The sequence below is a fragment of the Peromyscus maniculatus genome, chromosome X, assembly GCF_049852395.1.
Source record: "Peromyscus maniculatus bairdii isolate BWxNUB_F1_BW_parent chromosome X, HU_Pman_BW_mat_3.1, whole genome shotgun sequence".
NCBI classification, from domain to species: domain Eukaryota; kingdom Metazoa; phylum Chordata; class Mammalia; order Rodentia; family Cricetidae; genus Peromyscus; species Peromyscus maniculatus.
In genome coordinates, this window is record NC_134875.1 from 81015215 (window position 1) to 81038949 (window position 23735).

The 23735-nt window shown below is 38.9% G+C and overlaps 1 protein-coding gene across 1 annotated transcript in view; it reads left to right on the forward strand.

Moving 5' to 3' along the window:
* Nucleotides 1-23735, forward strand: part of Zdhhc15 (zDHHC palmitoyltransferase 15) — a 95831-nt gene that overhangs the window by 2110 nt on the left and 69986 nt on the right. Inside the window, exon 2 of the mRNA XM_006991564.2 lies at nt 17530-17556. Coding sequence (XP_006991626.1) covers nt 17530-17556 — 27 coding nt within the window. The remainder of the gene's footprint in view (nt 1-17529; nt 17557-23735) is intronic.

The following is a 23735-nucleotide window of genomic DNA, read 5'->3' on the forward strand; positions in this document are numbered from 1 at the left end:
TCCACTGTTCCCACCACATTCTGTCTCTGGTGTTTGTCATTGTTTCCTCTAGGAGTGCACCTGCCCCCTGCCTTCTCAGGCCTGGGACATTCAGCTCTTTCTTGCTGAAGTTTGTAACACTTTCTGCCCTTTCCAATGGGAATATCATTTCCTGTTTCATCTTAGACCACTTCTTTAGACGATGCTAGTCTTTTCTTCTATGCTGGCCTGCCACACCAAGAATCACTGTAGTCCCTTATTAGAATATGGTTCCCACCATATGTCTTGTGCTTTCAATCTCAGAATTCTACATTATTTCACAACACAAAATCCAAGACCCTTCCTTCTATTTACCTGGCCCCTGCACTTAGATTCTCATGGGCTCCAGTCCTCTGTCTATTAAATATGGCCTTCTAACATTCTCATAAACCCTAATTAGTTTTCACAATATATCCTGTCTCCTCTCAACAGAAATTTCTCACAAGCCATTGAAAAATCCCCATGTCTTTTCAAATGAGATCCCATTAATACCTATTATCTTTTCAGTACTAGAAACCCATTGCCAGCAGCACCCATACACTTGTGACCTGCATTCCCCCCATTCATTCAATGTGGGGTTCTCATTGCCCCCCAGTAGTAGTCCTACTCGTTCCACCAGACAGCTCCTCAAATTTGCCTTCCCATGACTCATTTATTTCCTCATATCTTAACTTATCACTTTAGATATTACAGTTATTGTCTGCTTTTCAGCCCCAGGACCCAACTACACTTACAACCTCCTTCTCCTACATATTTGGCAAAACTACACTCTACCCCTACACAGATTTGGGTGAAGTAGGGAGGCAAGAAGTGACCCTGTTTTTCTGATATAAAACTTCCTTCTAATCAACTCTATACATCAAGGTTTGGCTTTTTTCTGGCCTTCTTAACAATGTTATGGAAATACAGAAAAGACTTTTAAAAATAACTTTTGTTTGTTGCTTTCATGGATAGATAGTTAGGCTGTTTTCCCTTTCTTCATCTCAACCTGATATTAAGGTATACTAAGTAGACTCTACAGTGACTGGGAAGTTGTCCTGTTCTTAGACCGCGTTCACTTTTAAATGATTAACTAAGGGATCAAAAGTTCAGCTCCATTGTTATTGTATGTACACTGTTCCTAGGAACAAAGCCACACTGTAAACACTATTAAACCTACTTTAAAGTCCTTTAGTACTGACTTATGTGAGTTCACCCAGAAATCATGTTAAAAATCAGTAATGATGAGAGTTAACTCTTACATAGTACTTACTTTGTGCCAGGAAAAAAAATTACTGTAGCTATATTAACAGTCTATACATCACCTCATTTAATCCTCACAGCTATATAGGGTAGGTACCATTATTATCCTCACTGTGCGGATATGTAAACTGAATCAATAAACTGAGGTAAAACCAAGAATCAGTGTAAATAGTCAGGTGTGGTGGCACACACTTGTAGTCTCAGTATTTGTGAAATAGAGGCAGGAGGATCAGGAGTCCAAAGACATCCTCAGCTACATGGAAAGTTTGAAGCCAGGCTGGGTTCTTATACCCCACCCCCCAAAAAAAAATCAGTGCATATAATTAGCCTGCTATAAGTTCTTAGTCTTGGCATACTAAAAGCTGCAAGAAAGCTTAGGGCTTCTTTTGCTATGGTAAACACACTTGCACAGAACTTGCCATATGCCAGGCTTAATCTCTGATTGAGCACAGACATACACATACAGAGTACCCTTAACCTTTATGAGGTACATACTGTCATTATGCCCAGTTTGAAGACAAGTAAACTGAGGCATGGACAGATCACGTAGTTTATCTGAGATTATAGAGCTAGTAAATTTTTAAACTTGGATGGCAACACAGGCAGCGGGGCCCCTCGGTCTATGCTAGCTACCATGCTGCTTCCTCTGAACTAGCGCAGAGGTCAAAGCTTGTAACCACTAGGGCCCAGGATAACCTGAAAATGCGTTTTATTCGCCTCAGACAGTTGGTTTTGTTTGGTTTGGTATCAGTTAGCATTATTTAAACTAGGCTAAGCCCAGCAAAGATTCTCAATCGGAGCTAGGAGGATCGCATGAGCCTAGGAGTCCAAAACAAGCCTCTATAATATATAGAACCCATCTCAAAAAATAAAAATCAGTAAATTAAGTGGCCTTGACGCCTGAGTCTGGTTCCACCATTATTCTATGATGTCATCTTCACTTTACAATATTAAATGTTTTCTAAAGTTTTAAATTAAATGTGTGTGTGTGTTGGGGGGGGGGGGGCGTTTGGAGGGATGTGCCACAGTATGATTTTTAGGAAATCAAAATTTCCTAAAGTTATATTTAGTATATAGTTGAGAACTGGAAGTCAAGTCTGCCTGATCAAAAAAGCCATCCCTTTACCAATATAAAAAAAAAAAAACCAGTAGATTAGGGTTTTGTTATGACTTAAAAAATAATATTAAAGAACTAACTTCCTTCTAAAAAAAACCCATCTCTCCTAAATATCAGGCTATAACTGAAACTAAAGGTGATAATTTTGTACTTTTATTTTATAATACTTTTAATTACAAAATAATTACATCATTTCCTCCTTCCCTTTCTTTCCTCAAACACGCTACAACCTGATCAGTCTGTATCACATAGTTGTATGTGTATGTTTTCAGGGCTGACCATTTGGTATTGGATAACCCATTGGTGTGTTGTTCTTTGAGGAAGACAATTTCTCCTGCTCTCAGCATTCCTTAGTTGCCTGCAGTTCTTTGTCTAGGGTCAAGGCCCCATGAGGTTTCCCCCCTCCATATTAGCATGTCTATTGTTATCACTCTTGTTCTGGTCTTGTTGATAAGAATGTGTGGTTGTAGCCTCTTCTGCCTTTTCTAGGACACATAATCTCACAGCAAACTTTCTTTTCTCTGGCTGTCCCAGTCTTTCCACCCTCTCTTCTGTAATGATTTCTGAGCCTTGGGTGCAGGAATTGGTGTTGTAGGTACATCAGTTGGAATATAATTTTTTTAAAAAATTCTACTTTTACAAGCTGGAAGACCTAGGACAGGTCATGTAATCTCTTTCAACCTCAATTGTTTTCCTATGCAATTTACTAGTATGGTTGGTTATTCATACCACAAATACTTGCTCAGTACTTACTATACACCAAGCACTGCTATTGTAAAGTTTAAATAATGTGATGCCTGAAAAGCATGAACTATAGTTCATAGCACATTTTAAGAGTGTGTTACATGTCAACTTACTACATTAATAAGAATACAAAGTCTTCTACTTCCTTCAAGAAAAGAAGCTTACATTTTTTGTAGTGACCATTAATGTGTTTTGTCAAACATTTTAAAAGCCTTGAAAATAAGACTTGATCGTAAAACCATCTCTTTCCCCCTTTGAATTTCAAATAGATAGTCATGAAGGATTTACAGACAATTTCCCCCATAGGCTTACATATTTAATAAGAAAGAAAATAATAGTATCCATTTCATTAAGGTAAATGTTATATGACAAAAAACAATCATTTGAAAATATTCAGTCATTTAGTACATTTACAATGTTGTGAAGCCATTACTTCAATGTAAGTCCCACATTATTATTGTTACCCCCAAAAGAAAACCATGTAGACATTAAAAAATAACTCAGTTTTCTCTAAGGGTGTGGTACTTGGTAGTCCACCGACCCAGTGGGTGGCCTCACCACAATACCCATGAGTGTGGGGGTAGCAAAAATTAGCGTCAGTGGGTTATTTAATAAAAGGATATTAAGTTAGGAATGATGGGGATGTATCTGGGAGGAGCTAAAGAGACATAACTCCCTGTTCCCTTCACCTCCAGTCCCTGTCAACCACTCATCTATATTCTATAATCTCTCTCTGTCTCTCTGTCTCTGTCTGTCTGTCTGTCTGTCTCTCTCTCTCTCTCACTCTCTCTCTCGTGTGTGTGTGTGTGTGTGTGTGTGTGTGTGCGTGCGCGTGTGCGTGTGTGTGTGTGTGTGTGTGTGTGTATGTGTGTGTGTGTGTATGTATGTATGTGTGTATCTGTGTGTCTGTGTCCTTTTGTATCTGGCTTCTTTCAAATAGCATTATGTTTCCAAAATCTACCTACATTGCGGCATCTAACAGTAAAGCATTCCTTTAATAGATTAATAATATTCTATTCTATGTCTTTGCCAGAGTTTGTCTATACATCTGTTCAAGGACATTTGGGATGTTTTCACCTTTTTTTCTGTTCTGAACAAGGCTACTATGAACAATTGTATGGAAAGATGGGAATAATTGAATTGTATGGTAACTTTTTGAGGAACCTCTAAACTGTTTTTCAATGTAACTAAACCATTTTACATTTCTACTAACAATGAAAGAGAAAGGGTTTCAATTTATCTGCATTATCACCTAATATCTTTTTCCATAAAAAAATGACTACCTTGGTATAGTGTGTAACACAGTATCTTTTTGTGGCTTGATTTGCATTTTCTGAATAAGTAAACATGTTGAGCGTATTTTAGTCATTTGACCAATTTTACATCTTCTTTGAAAAATATCTATACAGACTGAGCAGGTCGTATTTATATATTTAGGAATACATACAAACACATGCATGTAACTACAATTAATGGAAAAAGAAGCCATGAATTTGAAAGAGAGCAAGGGATGGGTGTATTTGGAGGAAGGAAAGGGAAGAAGGAAATAATATAATTGTAATCTTGAAAAATAAAGAAAATATTAAAAAAGAAAAATATTCAATTTTTTCCCACTTTAAAAAAAGTCTTCATTTTCTTTCCTAAAAATGTCTTAGCATACAAAATGAGTTTCATTCTAATATCTTCATATATATCTGTAATTGTACCTTGTACATAGTCACCTACATTATCCTCTCTTGTCCTCTCTCTTGCTTGTCCCCTTCCTCTCTCCAAAAAGTCCCTCTTCTGCTTTCGTGTCGTGTGTGTGTGTGTGTGTGTGTGTGTGTGTGTGTGTGTGTGTGTGATATTTGCCCCCCATCACTCCCTTTTTCTTGCCTTCTGATCCCTTTTTCTCTCCCCATGTACCTCCCTTCTCCTTCCATGTAGATTTCCTACTCTTATGTAGATATCTTTGTTTTAATTCTAGAGTTGTCAAAGGAGAAAAAACATGCTAATTTTCTTTCTGAATCTGGCTTATTTTGCCTAACACAATGATCTCCAGTTCCAACAATTTTCTTGCAAATTACAAAATTTCATTAATTTTTATGGCTGAACAAAACTCCATTTTGTGTGTGTATGTGTGTCTGTGTGTGTATTTATCACATTTTATCTTTTCATCTGTTCATAAGCCTGTAGGCTATAGATACTTGTGCGTTCATGCAGTAAACATGAACACACAAGTATCTATACGGTATGCCAACACAGAGTCTTTTAGGTATAGACCCAAGAATGGTAATGTTGAGTCATATTTTAGTTCTATTTTTGAGGCTTTTTAATCATTAATTTTCAGTTAGTATACAAAGTCATGAGTTTCAGTGTGACATTTCAGACATACATATCTTTGTGCTTTGTTCATATTCAGCTTACGATTGCCTTTCCTTGTTCCCCTTCCCCTTCCCTCTCCTGCTGGTCTCCTTCCTCTCCTCCAAGTAGTCTGTTTTCATGCCTTCTGTAGGCATGTATACATATATAATCTATAAGCATATGTAACGAGATTCCACATATGAGAGAAAACGTGGGGTATCGTTTTTTCTCCCACCACCACCTTTGTTTTCCCTACATACTCCCTTTGGTTTCTATATCATATATAAACAGAAATAGAAATACTGTTAAGTGAAGATACTGGGTATGAGTGAAATGTGGAGCTTTCTGATTCTGGCTTAATTCACTTAATATGATGATTTGAAGTTCCACCAGTTTCTCTGAAAACAACATCCTTTCATTGTTTTAGTGAGATGTGCTAAAAATAGCAATTTTTGTGTGCAGTAAGGTAGGTTCAAAAGCACAGACTAAAAAACTAACATCTGAAATGCCATACAACCATGGGTATATTAATTCAGATTTCACTTTGGTTCATAAAAGGACTAGACAGCTAGACTTAGTATTCCCCATGCTTACACAAATTATTATAGAGATCTCCTAAACATTGATTCAAATGGAAATGGAAATGAGAACACCGTTTCCTGGGAATTTTACCCCATGACAGCAATAACCCCAAACTTAAGAAATGGCTGTTCATGCCTTAGACAATGGAGATGGCTTATCTCACACAAACTGGTGCTTAGTGACCCAGGTGAGTCCAAATGGTAGTAATGTCTCAAAGGTGGAGAAAAATGATTACACCCAAATCTAAAGAGACCAATGTAGACTCAGGCAAAATCATCACTCTTGCCAACAGAGGCATGGACAAGGAAACAAGCAGACAGGCAAAGCAGCAAGAGCACTCCTTCTGAGATGTAGTACAGGAGGCTAGTGTGTGGCTTGAGAAAGGGATAGCTAGCTGCTTGTCCGGACAGGTGCCAGGTTTTCCTCGGGATCTTATCCATGGTGTTGTCTCGGCATGGATAGCTTCCGGTCCCTTTCTCTAAAGTGGGCTTTCCTGGATACCAAGAAGGCCTGTGTGACCTGAACTTCTGAGGTTCTTCTTCTGGCTGAAGCCTACCAAAGCTGTTGCCAAAACCTGTAGGCTCTGCTTCCCGTTGCTTTTCTGAAAACACAAGAAAACGATTAGCAGGGAAGATAGATTTTGTTCAAGCCTGGACCTGAGGGAACAAGGATAGACATTCCATCTCAGAGATAGCCTCCTTTTCGATTTCTAGTCTTTTGAAGAATTTTTGTACTGCTTTCCATGGTGGCTGCACTGGTTTACATGCCAACCAGTGATGTATGCAGTTTTTTTTCCCTCCAGAATCCTTGTGAGCATTTGTTGGTATTTCCTTCCTTGCTAATAACCATTCTGCTAGGAGTCAGATGGATTTACAAAGTGGTTTAAATTTACATTTCTGTGGAGGCTAAGATATTTGAACACTTTTGAAAATATTTATTAATCATTTTTTGTATTTCTTGTTTTGAGAACTATGTATTAAGTTTTCTGTCCCATTTTTGATTGCATGATTTGGAGTTTTTGAGTCTGGCCTTGAACTCAGAGATCTGCACCTGACTCTGTCTCACAAGTGTGGGATTAAAGGCATACACCACCACACCTGGCTGTAGCAGTCTTTTCATATGGTTAGTTTATTCCTGGGTACTTTAAATTTTTGAAGCTGTTGTGAATGGAATCATTTTTTCTGATTGCCTTCTTACCAGATTAATTTCATTACAGAAAAGCTGCTGATGGACTGGAGAGGTAGCTCTGTTGGTAAAATGCTTGTTGCATAAGCCTGAGTTCAATCGCCATAATCCACATAAAGAAATCTGAGCAGAGTGATGCACATCTGTAGTCATACTACTGTGGACACAGACAGGCAGGTCCTTGGGGGCTCACTGGCCAACTATTCTAGCCCCCTTAGTGAGCTCAAGGGTAGTGAGAAGACCCTGCCTCAAAAACAAAACCAAAAAAAAATCAAGGTGGATAGTAACAACACCTGAGGTTGACCACTGTCCTTCACACACATGCATGAATACACACACACACACACACACACACACACACACACATACACACATCAAAGTCTGTATATATTGACTTTAGGTCCTGTTACTTTGCTGAAAATAACGTATGTATGAGTTTTCTAGTGGCGTCTTTGAGTATAGTTTCATATGGTTTCAAGCTGAGATAATTTGCCTTCTTTCCTATTTGTATCTCTTTTATTCTTTCTCTTGCCTTATTGTTCTGTCAAGAATTCAAGCACAATATTAACTAAGAGTGGAGAAAATGGGCACTCTTTTCTCATTTTAAAAGAAACACTTTCAAATTTTACCCCATTTAGTATTACACTGGCTATAGGTTTGTTATATATAGCCTCTATTATACTGAGGAATATTCCTTCTATTCATGGTTTTTCTGGGGGCTATCATGAAAGCACACTGAATTTGTGAAAGGCCTTTTCATCATCTATTGATGTGATCATGTTATTTATGTCCCTGAGTGTATTTATGCTCTGTATTACTCTTATCAGTTTGTATGTTGCATAATCCTTTTATTCTATTAAGAATTTTTTTGTATTTATGTTCATTAGGTAAATTCAGTGTGGGTGTGGGAGAGAGGGGGGTGATCTAGTTTTGTTACTAAGGTGATAGTAACATAATGAGATTGAGATTGGTAGTGTTTCTCCCTTTTCTATTTTATGGAGTAGTTTGAGCATCATTGTTAATAGTTGATAGTTCATCTTTAAAGATCTAGCAGAATGGTGGTAAATGTGTCTTATCCTGTGCTTTTCTTTGTTAGAAGACTCTATTGCTGTTTTAATCTCTTCTTATTCTAGATGTTATATTATTTATATATTATTTTATTCAAATTTCTAGTTAGTACTCCAACAATTTGATTTCGTTGCGACATTTTCACAAGTATGTCACTACACAGTCTTTGCCCCTTGGCCACCCTCCCTGTACTTTCAATCTCTTACTCCTCTTGCTTTCATGTCACATATACCTTATTACAATCTATTGTTAGCTCCCTCCCTGTCCCCTTTATATTTCACCATCTTCTCTCATTGTCCTCTTTCTACCTTATGTCCTGCATATGTATCTGTTGTTGTTGTTTCCCTGAGACAGGATCTTATTGTGTAGCTGTGCCTGTCCTGGATCTTGCTCTGTAGACCAGGCTGGCCTCAAACTCTGAGAGATCCACCTACTTCAGCCTCCTACATGCTTGGATAAAAGAAGTGTGCCACTATGCCCAGTTCCCACATATATATGTATACAGGAGTTCAAATCTAGATTCTTTTTTAAAAAAAAAAATACAATATTTGTCTTTTTTGGTTGGCTAGTTTCACTGAACATAATCATCTCCAGTTCATCCATTTCCTTTGAGTATTTGTTTCTCTCTCTTTTTTAATAGCTGTTTGATTTCCATTTATCTATTGATGGCACCTTTGGAAATCAGATTTTCCTGTTTCTCTGGAATCTGTTATTGCCTGTTGAGTTGCTTCCTTCTTAATTACTTTACTAACTGTATCAGTTACATTTCTATTACTATGAAGAACGCCATGACCAAGGCAACTCAGAAGGAAAGGTTTATTTGGGCTTATGGTGCCATGGGTATAAGAGTCACTCACGGTGGGGCAACATGGCAGCAAGCAGCAGAATACTAAGAGTTCACGGCGTGATCCCCAAGCAGGAAGTAGAGAGAGTGAACTGGCAATGGCACAAGTCTTTTAACTCTCAAAGCCCACACCCAGTGTCCTTCTCCTCCAACAGGATCACATCTCCTAAGCCTCCCCAACAACATCACCAACTGGGGACCAGGCATTCAAATGCCTGGAACTACTGGGTCCATTCAGATCATCACACTAACCTATTTAAAGACTGTATTCTTTGTCATGCATGGTCTATCAATTCTCTCTTCCTTAAATAGTGTTCAGCTAGTGGTGTAGGGGTTCCCCAAAAGTTTACAGTCAGCACAGAAATGACCCATGAGAGGCAAGAAGGAAATCTGGCTCATTGTGACTTAGTTAACTGGCGTTGATCAAACTTTCAGAGTCTGACACTAGGCAGTTTATTTTAGCCATATTTAAGCATAGCACAATTTTGGGAAAAAAGTTTCCTGATGATGAATGAAGCCTGTGTGTACAACAAAGCTTAAGACTTGTTTACACTGAAGCTCTTTACAAATTGCATATGATTTCTTCCATAAAGATGAGTTCTGTTAACTCAGAAACATTGCTCAAGATAAGAGTCTATGGAGAATGACTGAGCTAAACATAACAGCCCAGGGGGGTCAGGAGTGGCCTGACACAGAAATTACCTAGGCTGTTGTAAAGCACAAGTGACATCTCTCAGAAGGATGGGTTTTATGGACTGAGAAGCAATGCTCAAGATCTAGGGAGGAAGAGTCTGGGATAAACAAATATAATAGTCTGGAGGCCTTCAGTGAAGCCTGACCCTACAGATAGCAAAAGATTACCAGGTCATAAACTACATCCTTCCCCAGCATTCCATGTGGAACACAGGCAAACATCTACTTCCTTTGAAGAGATAAGCCTGCATGTTTAACTTTCCTGTTTTCCCTGGTGCTTATCTGTGTGCACAAGGACCTTGTACCCTCTACATAGTAGTTAAGCAGAGATTTTGTGGATGCCTGGAGTAAAATATATATATATATATTTGGAAAAGTGTTACACCTCAGTCTTTGCAGATAGGCTTTGTGTTGGAATTTCCTTTAGCCATCATTAACTCAGCTGTTTACAACTATACCTAAGCCCTCTCTTCCTGTTTTTCAATTTCTGAAGCCCATCTGGAAGGAAAAGCTTGGAGTTTTTGCAGGCCTTTTAAGAACAGGCATCACATTTTGAATGTCTGCCTGCCCTTCTCAGTTCTGTGGTCCACATGGTAGCACTTAATTATCCTCATTCCACCGTCTGTTTTGCTGACCTTCTCTTGACCTAGCATCGAAAAGAGCAAAGTCGATGGGTGAGAGATCACTTGTCAGTACTGACATGATCAGACATGATCCATGTGCAGAAGGCAGAAGTCAAATAGGGGTGAAAAGCTGCACATTAGCATAGCTTAGTTCAACACATGAAAAATAATGATGATGATGAAGAGGAAGAGGAGAGTGAGAAGGAACAGCAGCAGCGGAAAGGTGAACAATGGCCACCAGCCTAGGGAAGGAGTGAGCTCTGTATTACAAATACTTGAATACGTGGCAGAAGAGAAGACACTCAGACATGAGTTTGACAATGAACTTGATTTTAAAAGTATTTTTACACCTGAAATTCTTTAAAGAGCCAATCAATATAAGGGAAAAATCCTTTCTTGCAAAATTTCCAGTTGAGAGTTACAAACTTTTGACGAGAAAATACCATATTTTAAAAGATCATGACATTTATTTTCACAGTTCTGAATTTTTCTTTGTTTTTTAACACCATCTTTTGCATTATTAAAGAAAGAGACTAAAATATTCCAGTCAAAATTGAAATGAAGATGTTGTAAGAGTCATCTGAAACTTTTTTGCAAAATGAATCTCTTATCAGGAATCTCCTGGGTAAGTGTACAGCTAGCTAATTCTATGACGAACTTGCCATGCATGGTGATAAATGATGTGGTGATACCTGCTGTTTCTTCAAATTTTAATTTACTACTAGGGTAGGAAAGGACTGGAGTTACCATTGAATAGCTTTTTATTGTCATTTCTCTTCCATATTTACTGAATGTAACTAGCTATGAAGACAGAAGTGGAGTGCATGGGGCTGAACGGGCTAGTCAACAAATGTAGAGAAAACACGGAAGAAACTATGTCGTGACTGCCAGATAGAAACAAACAGGAATAGTCGTGAGATTTACATTTTTGAAGGAAGAAAGCTAAAAAGTGCAAGTGGAATTTATTTTAATGATTTATTTAATCCAATATATGAAAATATTTCCATTTCAACATATTATCCATGCAAAATTATTAACAAAATATTTTTATTCATTTTTATATTCCATTTTCCGAAGCTAGTTTCTTTTTTATTGAAATTTTTTTTTCTGACAATGTGTTTGGATCAGTTTCCCTTCCCCCAATTTCTCCCAAATTCCCTACATTTTCACCCCTCCCCTTCACACACTTTCTTTCTCTCAGGCAAACAAATGGGAAAAAACTACAAATAAACCAAAATGAACAAAAAAAGAAAGAAAAAAGAAGACGCTCACATACACACCAAAACCCGTTAAAACACAAAATTGCAAAACATACAAGCAAAAGAAGAATCAGACAAAAATGCTTTTGAGTTTGTTTTGTTCTGGCCGTCCACTTCCTTCTGCATCTGGATTGTATAGTCTAATCTCACTACATGGTAAGAGTCTTGCAGGTACTTTAAGCTGGCTGTGCTCTGTCTGGAATTCTTCTGTATCTACATCGTCTCATTCCAATACCAACATGTGATCTTCCCTCACCCACAGTCTTGTAGCAAATGGCCAAACAAATGAGAATTAGGGCCCAATTAACAGCAATTATGCATAAAGAATTCACAAATCTGTTTACCTGGACTTAAACAAAACATAACATGTACATGCACCAAACATTGCATGGTGCTTCACTAATATGTACAACTTTGTTTATGAGTTTCACTTAAAAAGAAATAAGTAAATGAAAGCAAGAACATTCAGCCTGATGTACCAAAGAACAGTTAATCAGGTACTCTTCATTCATGTTAGTCTCCAAGCAACTCAGCTTTTACTCACTTCATTTTTAAAAATTTTTACTTTTTTAGGCTGTGTTTGTATATGTGTGTGTTTGTGTGTGTTGTGTGTGCAGTCATGCACATATTTGTGCACATGCCCACGGAGGCTAGAAGATGTTGAATCCCCCTGGAACTGGTGTTACAGGCAGCTGCAGGCAGTGTGACATGAGTACTTGGAACTAAACCAAAGCCGCAAGCTCTCTTGACCACTGAGCCTACTTCATTTGAAAGAGATGTAATTAGCCCAGTTGGCATGTATAAAAATCATGAAGTCCCAGGTTGACCCACCAACATTTCTTATTTACATTTCATTTGTATTGTCAGAATATATGCCAATTTTATGAATTGGTTTTATTTTAATCTTAACTTTTTTTTGCGAATTTTGTATGTGAGTACACTATATTTACATCTTTTTTACCTCTCCATCTGACCCTCCAGCGCCTCCTGTGTGCCTTTCCCACACCCCCTATAATTCATGACCTCTTCTATAATTATTGCTGTTAGGTACACAAAAAAACAAAACAAAACAATTGTGGAATATTAGTTGAAGATGTATTCCATTCGTTTATACTGTGGAATATTTAATGATGCAAAGATGTGTTGGATTCTTTTATGTTGCATTTGTTTAACTCTGTGAAGCTGTGCTTATCTAAAACACCTGATGGTCTAATAAAGAGCTGAATGGCCAATAGCTAAGCAAGAGAGAAATAGGCGAGGCTGCCAGGCAGAGAATAAATAGAAGGAGAGAGAGAAAAGAAAGGAGCGAGAAAGGGAGAAGGAGGGGAGGATGCCAGGGGCCAGCCACACAGCCAGCCACAGAGTAAGAAGGAAAGCAAGGTATATAGAATAGAGAAAGATAAGAGCCCAGAGGCAAATGGTAGATGAGATAATTTAAGAAAAGCTGGCTAGAAATAAGTCAAGCTAAGGCCAGGCATTTATAAGTAAAAATAAGTCCCCCTGTATTTATTTGGGAGCTGGGTGACAGGCCCCCAAATATCAAAGAACAAAAAAGAACCAACTACAAATAATGAGTCCAATTAGTGTTGCCCTCATGTACATATATATATGTTAGGACTGACTGCCTAGGACTGGGAAATCTGTCAGGGGGTCATCCCTGAAGAGAACAAATTTGCTCTCCTGTAGCAGCTATTGACTGCAGCTCTTCATCTTGGTGTGCGGCCTTGTGAAATTTTCCTCTGTCCACATTTCCATGTCAGCTGAAACCGTGTTGAGAGTGTATGGGTGTATGAACTCCCCAGTCATGTCAGGAAGATGCTCTCTCTCAGCATTTTTTCTCATTCTCCGGGTCTTACAGTCTTCATGCCCTCTCTTCTACAAAGATCCCTGAACCTTAGGTGTGGAGTTGTATTGTAGATATTCCAGCTAGGGGTGAGCATTCAGCAGTCAGTTGTTGTCTGCTTTTTGGTCAGTTGTGGATCTCTGTAGTAACCCCTCTCTGCTGAAAAAAAAAATGCTTCATTGATGAGTGGTGTGAGATATACTCATCTATGAGTAGGACGCTAAATATTGAAGCTTTATTGATGTAGAAAAGTGGTACTAGTAGGTTCCCTTCTAGGCTTATGACTTCTGTAGCCACAGGTTCTTGGCTGGGTTCACAGTAACAGGAATGAGCTACCTCCTACTGAATGGGCCTTAAGTCCAATTAGACAACTGTTTGTTAATCCTCAAACATGAGTGCCACGTTTGCACCATTAGGATATCTTATAAGTTCAGTCATTGTTTTAGTTCTCAGGTTTGATAGCTGAGTAAGACTGTTAATAAATTTTCTCCCTAGGCAGTTTGCATAGCACCTTCCGATATGTTGAAAGCTAGCCAAAGTGCATGGTGTCTTCAGCAATAGGGCCATACTTTCAAGCTGTGTGAGGTAATTAAGAGAAATGGCAATAAGCTGTATTGTTTTGAAGGCTCTCCTGGCACTTCAGTTTTTCTTAGATACTCTGTGGCTCCTGGGAGAGCATTATCACTCCCATGTGGGGTAACTCTATCTCAAAAAGAATATACGTATATGCCATATATATATATATATATATATATATATATATATATATATATATATATATATACACACATATATTGGTTTTTCTAGACAGGGTTTCTCTGTATAAGAGCTCCGGCTGTCCTGGAACTTGCTCTGTAGACCAAGCTGGCCTCGAACTCAAGAGATCCACCTGCCTCTACCTCCCGAGTGCTGGGATTAAAGGCATGTGCCACCACCGCCCAGCATATAATGTATTTTTAAGTAAGCTTATAAAATAATGTGTTTCCCTATGGCTTTTCAAACATCCTTAGTGTTCTTTCCCTCTCCCTTCTCTCCCCCCTCTGGATTACCCTTCCTTCCTGCACTCGAGTTAAGCCCCGTCCCCGTTTTCTCCTCCATTCACCCTCCATTAGCGCCTGTGCTGTACTACCCCTCTCTCTAGGACTCCTCCTCCCTCCCTCAATGGTCTTCTTCTTTTTTTTTTTTTTACTTTCTTGGCTTTTTGTTACTCAAGTTATATATGCAACTCTGAAGATTCAGAACTAGGAACGAGAATTAAAAGAGAGCATGCAGTATTTGTCTCTCTGCTTCTGGGTTACCTCACTCAGTATATTTTCCAGTTCCATCCATTTCCCTGCAAATTTCATGATTTCATTTGTCTCTTCAGCTGAATAGAATTCTATATTATATCTATTATTAGAAAAAAGAAGGAATCAAGTTATCAGCTTTTTAACACAGACCAAATTTATCATTAAAAAAACTCCATTCAAATGATCATTCAAAGAATAATTTAAAACACACACACACACACACACACACACACACACACACACACACACACACACACACACCCCTGTGTAAAGGGAAGGAAAGTGTTGTTCAAATTTTGGATGGTCTTTTAATAAAAAACTTAGAGCCAGATATTGGGGTGAAAGCTGAAAGATGAGAAGCAGAGTAAGCCACAGCCAACCTCACCTCACCAACTCCTCAACTGATCCTGTTTCCACAAATCCTCAGACTGAAAGCCTGTGAGTCCTCACCTGAAAGGGTCTCATCTGACTGCTTTAGTTCCTGTTTCCTCACCCCTTATACCTTTCTCCACCCTGCTGTCACTTCCTGGGATTAAAGGCGTGTGTGCTTCCCAGTACTGGGATTAAAGGTGTGTGCCACCACTGCCTGGCTGTTTCCTGTGTAGCCTTGAACTTACAGAGACCCAGACAGATCTCTGCCTCCCAAGTGATAGGATTAAAGGTGTGTGCCACCACTGTCTGGCCTCTATGACTAATCTAGTGGCTGGCTCTGTCCTCTGATCCTCAGGCAAGCTTTATTCGGGTACACAATGTATCACCACAGGAAAAAGTATGATTAATGAAGGGACTGAAGAAATAGCACCTAAAATATATTTTCACTCACTGTTTTGACCCCATTTCCTCTCACTCTTAACTGTTCTGACCAAAAATAGATAGATAGATAGATAGATAGATAGATAGATAGATAGATAGATAGATAAATAGATTTAAAACTGGAGTTCGCCGGGTGGCAGTGGCGCACGCCTTTAATTCCAGCACTTGGGAGGCAGAGCCAGGCGGATCTCTGTGAGTTCGAGGCCAGCCTGGTCTACAGAGCAAGATCCAGGACAGGCACCAAAACTACACAGAGAAACCCTGTCTTGAAAAAGAAAAAAAGAAAAAACCCCTTAAAACTGGAGTTCTTCTCTTAGCATCAAGCACACACAGATGGTGATGATGCAGACAGATAGGTCCCATTTGTGTGATGATGTTTTAAACAGGAGTGATACATAACTCATGGTAAACCTGCAAAGGATGATTGGACGAGTTAGATACAGTATGTAGGAAAATCTCTGGAGACTAGAACTAATCCCAACTCTGCTGCTTTCAGTTCAGTATTCAATGAATCATAAGCTAGTCGACATTTTATTATAAACAGGCTTTTTATTAGGTGACTTTTGCTCAATGGTAGGTTAACCTAAGTATTCTAAGGATGAATAAAATAGGTGTCTTATTTATGGTTTCCATTGCTGTGATAAAGTACCATGACCAAAATCAACTTATGAATGAAAGGATTCGTTTTATTTTATAACTTGTCGTGCATCACTGATGAAAGTTAGAACAGGAACCTGGAGGCAGGAGCTGATGCAGAGACCATGGAGGGGAGCTGCATACTGGAGTGCTCCTCATAATTTTCTCAGTCTGTTTTCTTATAGCACCCAGGAACACCAGCCCAGTGGTAGGATTATCAGCCCAGGGATGGCACCACCCACAATGACCTGGGTCCTCCCCCATCAATCACTAATTAAGAAAATGACCTACAGGCTTGTCTACTGCCCTATCCTATGTAGGTATTTTCTCAACTGAGAGTCCTTCCCAAATGACTCTAGCTTTTATCAAGTTGACATAAAACTATCCAGCGCAGTAAGTCAGGCAGGCTAAGCTATGAGATTCAATAAGTTAGATGTCTTAGAATAATTTTCTTTCCCTTTTTCCTTTTCACACTGCCCTTAAACTCACTATGTAGCTGTGGATGATCTTTAACATCAACCCCTCCTGCTCCCACCTCCTAGGTTCTGAGATTGCAGCAAGCAGCACCATTCCCAGTTTTATGTGGTGCTGGGGCACACATTTTACCAGTTGACCCAGGTCCCCAGTACAGCACTTTCAGTTTAAAGATCTTTTCAACAGTGGCTTAGTTGGGATATAACTTCATCATAACTTGAGGGACATCTGTAATAACTTCCCAATTTATCAGCTTTTAAGTTTATAACAGCATGTTATTTATCTCATATTATTTGACTTGTTGGGTCTTTTAAAGGTTATTTCTATATTTGTTAAATGAATGATGTTTAAAAGAATATTACATTATTGTGTGAAGGATTTGTGCTCATGAATGCCATGGCATGCATGGGAGTCAGTTCTCTCCTTCCCGGATAGGGGGCCTGGGGAGCAAACTCAGGTTTTCAGGCTTGGCAGCAAGCACCTTTAACCACTGAACCATCTCAACTGCCTATGAATTCTTAATTACTAAAGATTTAAGAGAAGGAAACTATCAGAGGATGGAATTTAATCCCCCTTTCCATCCTTCATCTTATGATTCTGGCTTTCTAAAATACCATTGTTGACTTGTTCAAAATACAATGCTGTGGAAAAATTAATTAGACAACACATTTTAAAATATCACTGATTCTCATTCATTCTCTCTCTCTCTCTCTCTCTCTCTCTCTCTCTCTCTCTCTCGTTCTTTTCTCTCCACAGTGACTGTTTTGAGCCCAGCAGAAAAAGGTAAGTGTATATTGTGAACTGTGTTGGTTAGGAATGTATCATGTATCCTTTTCTTTTTCAAAAAGTAAATTATAAAAAGTCTATAAGCTGAGCAACTTTACAAAAATGTATGCTTGGTTCATTAGAACATTTAGGGTGATTTTTTTAAAAAGGAAATTTACTCAGAAGTAGGTCAAATCATATTTTCAGTGGCCCTTTTAACTATAAGATAGCAATTAGAAATTATCAAGATTCATGGTGACATGGACGTAGGTAATCACATTATCTTCCATAGTGACACCTAAGCTCTCTCTTGTTCTGCCATTATTGTCCTAGCTACCTGACCTTCTTCCCAACCCACACCCTCTTTTAGATATAGAGTAAGGGTCCCACAGGATATGACCATCACAGTTCCTATATGTTCTTGTGTTCCTCCCAACAGATCATCACCATCTTAGCTTGACCTACAATTTTTTGAAAACACTGAGGCACTTCGAATTTAAAATGTGTAAGCTAATCATGAGTCTCCATGAACAATTAGCTTTCCATTATTTTATCAGTAAGATCCAGAGTATATAGAGTGTAGTTTATAGTGTCACTTTTAATTCTCATTTTATGGGAGTTCGTTGTTCGAATTCATTGACCTCCCAGCATTCAGGATCTGCTGTGTTACTGTTCTGCTTTGCTGTTGCTCATTTAACATGGATAACAGAGCAGTAGGAATGGGAGACAATGGACAATAGTACTTAAAAGTGTGGGCTCTAGAGCCAGATTGAATTTACAGCTCTGCTCTTTTTTTTTCCTAATAAAATATTGTACCCTCATCCTATTATTTGCATACATAATAGAAACAATAATACTACCTAATTTGTGAAGATGTTATGAAGACAGTTTAATTGCACATAAAGCAGTTAGAACAAAGGTGAATAGAGCACATCCTAAAAGCTCAATAAACATGTACTGTTATTGTGACAGCAACAGAGCAAGTCTTAAGTTGCCATTTATTCTTATGTATGGTTCTTAAAGTCAGAAATCATCTTGTATAAACACTAAATAATTATAAATATCTCCTGTTACAAACTTTCAAGATCAGCTGGATGGGGACTTAAGTGATATTCTACCATTAGAGGCATAATAACAATGTTCTTATTATTCCAAATAATAATAATAACTTATTGTACTGGGTATCCTGCTAATACAAAAATGTATAATTTTATTGTCTCTTCTGATTCTAGGAGTCTTAAGTTCTTTTCTCATGACAATCCTTAAATTTACCCGCACAGTAAGCAATGATATTAGATTTTGCTTCTACAGTCGGTAATGGGATGTAGTGGAATTTAGGAGACAGAAGGTTTAGGTTGGAGATCTAGCTGTGTCGTTTGCTAGCTCTGTGACCTTCATCAGGTAACTCACCTTCTTTGAACTTTAATTTCTATAAAAAAATAACAGCCCTTTGACATCGCAAGGCTTTTCTGTAAGCTAATAAATATCTGTAGCTAGTTTGCTTTGTTAGGAATCCTGACATAAAAAAGTAACAATAGAGATGTTAACACCCAACAAAGCAGACTTGCTACAGACAGTAAGCTAATGACTATCTGAGGTTCTTAATAACTGTGCATTTGTGATTTGTCTCCAACAACATTGAACCTTTAAAGTAGACTAAAATAAGTAACATGACTGTCAGAAGGAAATGAAATCTCCAAATCACATGACTTTTCATTGTCTCCAAAATTTAAGGAAACTGTAGTCAAACATACTGGAAAAGGTTTCTGTTTTTGTCTGCTTTATGGCTCCTATACTGGGTCAAATAGTCTTCCACCAAATTTCATGGCCACCTGAAACATTGGGATGTGTCCCTCTTTGTAACAGGATTTGGGGCCATGTATGTAACTATGTCAAGGTGAAGTCATACAAGATTAGACTTGTGTTCTAAAGGAAATTTGGATATGTAGATAGAGAAAAGAGCCTCGGATAGGAGGAAGGGTGGTCCTGGTGCCTCGAATGAGTACTGAAGATTATCTGCAACCAAAGGAAGCTAGGGAAAAGCAGGGAAGGATTTGGTGCTGGAGTTTTGAGCAAGGGTATACTCCAGAACTGTGAGGGAATACATTTCTCTTTTGTAAAGCACCCAGGTTTAGTTTCCTAAATCCCCAGGAAACTAATAGAGTACCTGGTAAATTTCAAATTTCAAAATTCTCTTAACAGTGCTTTAGAAATTAGGAGAGTTGTAACAGTAACAGATAAGTAAGACAGACCTATCTGCAATTAGTTGACTTTGCCACTTACCATATGTATGACATGGGGAAATTAAGCTAAGTTTCACCTTCCTCCTTTGTAAAATGGATATAACACTTACCTTCTGTGGATATTTTGAGCAAATATTTTAGCATAGTGCCCGGTACCTGATAAATATAGGTAGTAGTAGGTACTATTACCATCTGATGATGATAATTGCTGGTACTAACATTAGAAAGAAACTGAAAGGTTCTTCTAAGAAGTATGACATATTCCAGATCTATAATTTCTCCTGATTACACTTGTAAATAAATGGTCAAAGTTCATGTATTCATATTGAAGGTCAGTTGAGATCCAAAGAAATCAAATATTTTTACTTGGTCATATTGATTCTTATAAAAAAAGAATAGAGGCTAAAGTCCAGGTCGTCTGAAGTGCATATCATAGTGTACTATCTTAGTGTATCTAACTTTGGTGATTCAGGATTCCAAAAAAAATTTTAAAGGCATAACACCCTATCTTCTTTTATACTAAAATATGATAATAATATGTTTATTTTGCTTTTATAAGTATATTATAAAGATGATACTATGTTAAAGATCTTGATTGCAGAAATTTTCCTTTTGTTGACCCTGCAATGAGGATTGTCTCAGTTCAGGTTTCTATTGCTTCAAATAAATACCATGACCCAAAAGCAAGTTGGGGAGAAAAGAGTTCATTTGGCTTGCATTTCCACAGCACTGTTGTTCATCGCTGAAGGAAGTCAGGACAGGAACTCAAACAGGGCAGGACCCTGGAGTCAGAAGTTGATACAGAGGCCATGGAGGGGTGCTGCTTACTGGCTTGCTCCTCATGGCTTGCTCAGCCTGCTTTCTTATAGAACCCAGGACCAGCAGCCTAGGGATGACTCCATCCACCATTGCCTGCCCGCCACCTCTCCATCAATCACTAATTGAGAAAAAGTCCTAAGATAGATCCCGTGGAGGCATTTCCTCAACTGAGGCTCCTTCCTCTCTGATTACTCCAGCTCGTGTCAAGTTGACACACAAAACTTGCCAGTATAAGGATCAGGAATAAGCTAACAATTGGAAATTTAATAAGAACCAGGAATGAGGTGAGGCTAAAAATAAACTTAAGAATGACATGGGCATCAGACACGATCCATCATTAAGTCCAAATATAATTAAGAGTAATACAGTGCTCACAGTTGCTCATCTTCCCAAAAGGCCATTAATCATTGTAAACAAAAGTTCAGCTCATCCTCTGCAGATTCATTAGATTTTTGATGGTTTACATTCTAAATTCTCTGGGTTCTTCCTTAAAGTTAAATGATTGTAATTACTTACCTTCTCAGAAATTGATGTACTTTATAAATATTAAAGCTATTATGAACTTGAGCCCCCCCCCAAATTGATAGGTGGTATCTAGCTCCCTTTACTCCAGAATGTAACTTTATGTGGAGTAATTAAGTTCAAATGAGATCACTGGAGTGGGCTCCAATTCAGTATGATTGGTGTCCTCAAGATAGAACGGAGTTTGGATACAGATGGGTATAGAAGAAAGACAGAGGAATTATTGTATTAAATGTATTAAAGACAGAGGAAGAAGATGGTTGTGTACATGCCAAGGAAGAGGCCTGAGACAGAAGCAACACCTTTGATTCCTTATCTTGGCTAGTCTCCAGAATTGTAAGGAAACAAATTTCTATTGTTTAAGGCACTTAGTCTGTAGTAAGTACTTTATTGTGGCCTAAAAAAAAAAACCACAACTGATACAAGAGCTTAGTCATATGTCTTGAAAATCCAGAGTATGGAAATACCTGCTTTGTGTCAGCTTCACAGTTATGCTAACCTTAATTTACAGCTGATATATTAAAAATATGCCAGGATTGTAATAGAGAGCTAAGAGAAAAGACCCTCTGCTACAGTAAGAGCTTTTATGGTCTTTTCCAGATTGTATAGGAAATCTTCAGTATGGTTTTGAGCAATTATCTCTGTGCTATTCATCTTTTCTTTAATTGTTTAATGTTTTAACTACTTATTCAAGACAGTCTTGGTATATAGCCCCTGCTGTCCTGCAATGTACAATCCTCCTGCCTCAGCCTCTCAAGTGTTAAGATCTTCAGTTATAAACCACCACACCCAGCAAACTGCATTTCTTTATGGCATTGAGGATTAAACCCAGGACATGATAGGAAAGAACTCTGCCACTTATGTCCCCAGTCAGTGATTTTTTTTGAAACAGAACTTCTCTGTGTGACAGCTCTGGCTGTCCTGGAACTCCCTCTGTAGTCCAGGCTGGCCTTGAACTCATTAAGATTCACCTGCCTCTGCCTCCCCAGTGCTGGGATTAAAGGCATGTGCTACCACTGCAAAGCTAGTGTTCTTTTTTTTTTTTTTTTTGGTTTTTCGAGGCAGGGTTTCTCTGTGTAGCTTTGCGCCTTTCCTGGAGCTCACTTGGTAGCCCAGGCTGGCCTCGAACTCACAGAGATCCGCCTGCCTCTGCCTCCCGAGTGCTGGGATTAAAGGCGTGCGCCACCACCGCCCGGCTAAAGCTAGTGTTCTTAATGATGCATGATTTTTAAAAAAGGCGGACTATGTATCTGCTCAATGCTTGATAGCTGTAATATATAAGAAATACTTTTAAAAAAGCAAAGCCCCAAATAAAATCAATTTGAAAATGGGAAACAGATCTAAATAGACATTTTCCCAAAGAAGACAGCCAAATGGTCAGTGGATACATTTTATAAAGCTCAACGTGACTATTAGGGAAAATGAAAATGAAAATAAAGCCAAAATGAGATTATTTCACTGCAATAAGAATTGCTATTGTCTTCTTAAGACGACAAAAAGAAGCTGTAGAAGTGACTCGGTGGTTTAAGAGCACTGGCTGGTCTTTAGTTTGATTTGTACTCTTATAGATTTTTTTCCATACACTTAGAAATAGAAGTATAAATGTATATATGTATATAGTCTTGACTTTTTTAAATTGAGTAACACTGTGCCTATTATTCTATGACTTAGTTTTTTACTTGCCAGTTTCTTCTCCCTAGTAATACATGCAAGAATTTTTTTTAAACTTTTTATTGATTCTTTGTGGATTTCACATCATGCACCCCGATCCCATTCATCTCCCCCATCCCTTCATATCTTCCCTCTGCCCTTGCAACCACTCCCTAAATAAAGTAAAATTTAAAAGAAAAAAAAATCTTGTCATGGAAGCTGTAGTGTCCACACAACTTGCAAGTGCATTGCAAAGAGTCTTTGGTCTGCTTCGATGCCTCTGGTTTCTACTGCACCATCAATACTGGGTCCTCACTGGGGCTCCTCTTGGATATCCTGTTGTTGCCTTGTGTCATGGAGATCCTGTAGCTTTGGATCTGTAGGACCAGCCCCTTCATATGCTCTAGCAGTTCATAGATGGAGTAGATGTTTAGATGGGCCAACTCATAGCCCTGGTTCTGGGCCTGGGTAGTAGCTGAGTTGGTCAGCCCACCAGCTCTCCCCGTCCTCACTAGCAGGGTGAGCTCTCCAGCACTGCCGGGGCTAGTTCCCCCTGTACAGCAAGGAGCAAGAGACAGGGCCAGTTCTCCTGCTCTCATGCCCTCAGGGCTGGTTCACCTGCACCCACACCACCAGGGCCAGCTCTATTGTACTGCCCAGTCGAGGTGCAGGGTCTGCTGCAGCTAGTGAGGGGCAGGACCAGCTCTCCCACTCTCGTGACTCCAGGGCCAGCTGTCATGCCTGCCACAGTGGGCAAAGGGGTGAGGGAGGTCATTTTTCCCTTGCCCATGCCACTGCATGGCAAATGAGGGGTGGAGCCAGCTCTCACAGCCTTGGGGCTGGCTTACCTGTGCCCTCAACAGGGTCAGCTCTACTGTGCTGCCCAGTCAAGGTGCAGGGGCAGCTCTCCAGAGTGCTGCAGCCAGTGAGGGGTGGGACCAACTCTGTGCAGCCCTTGGATAT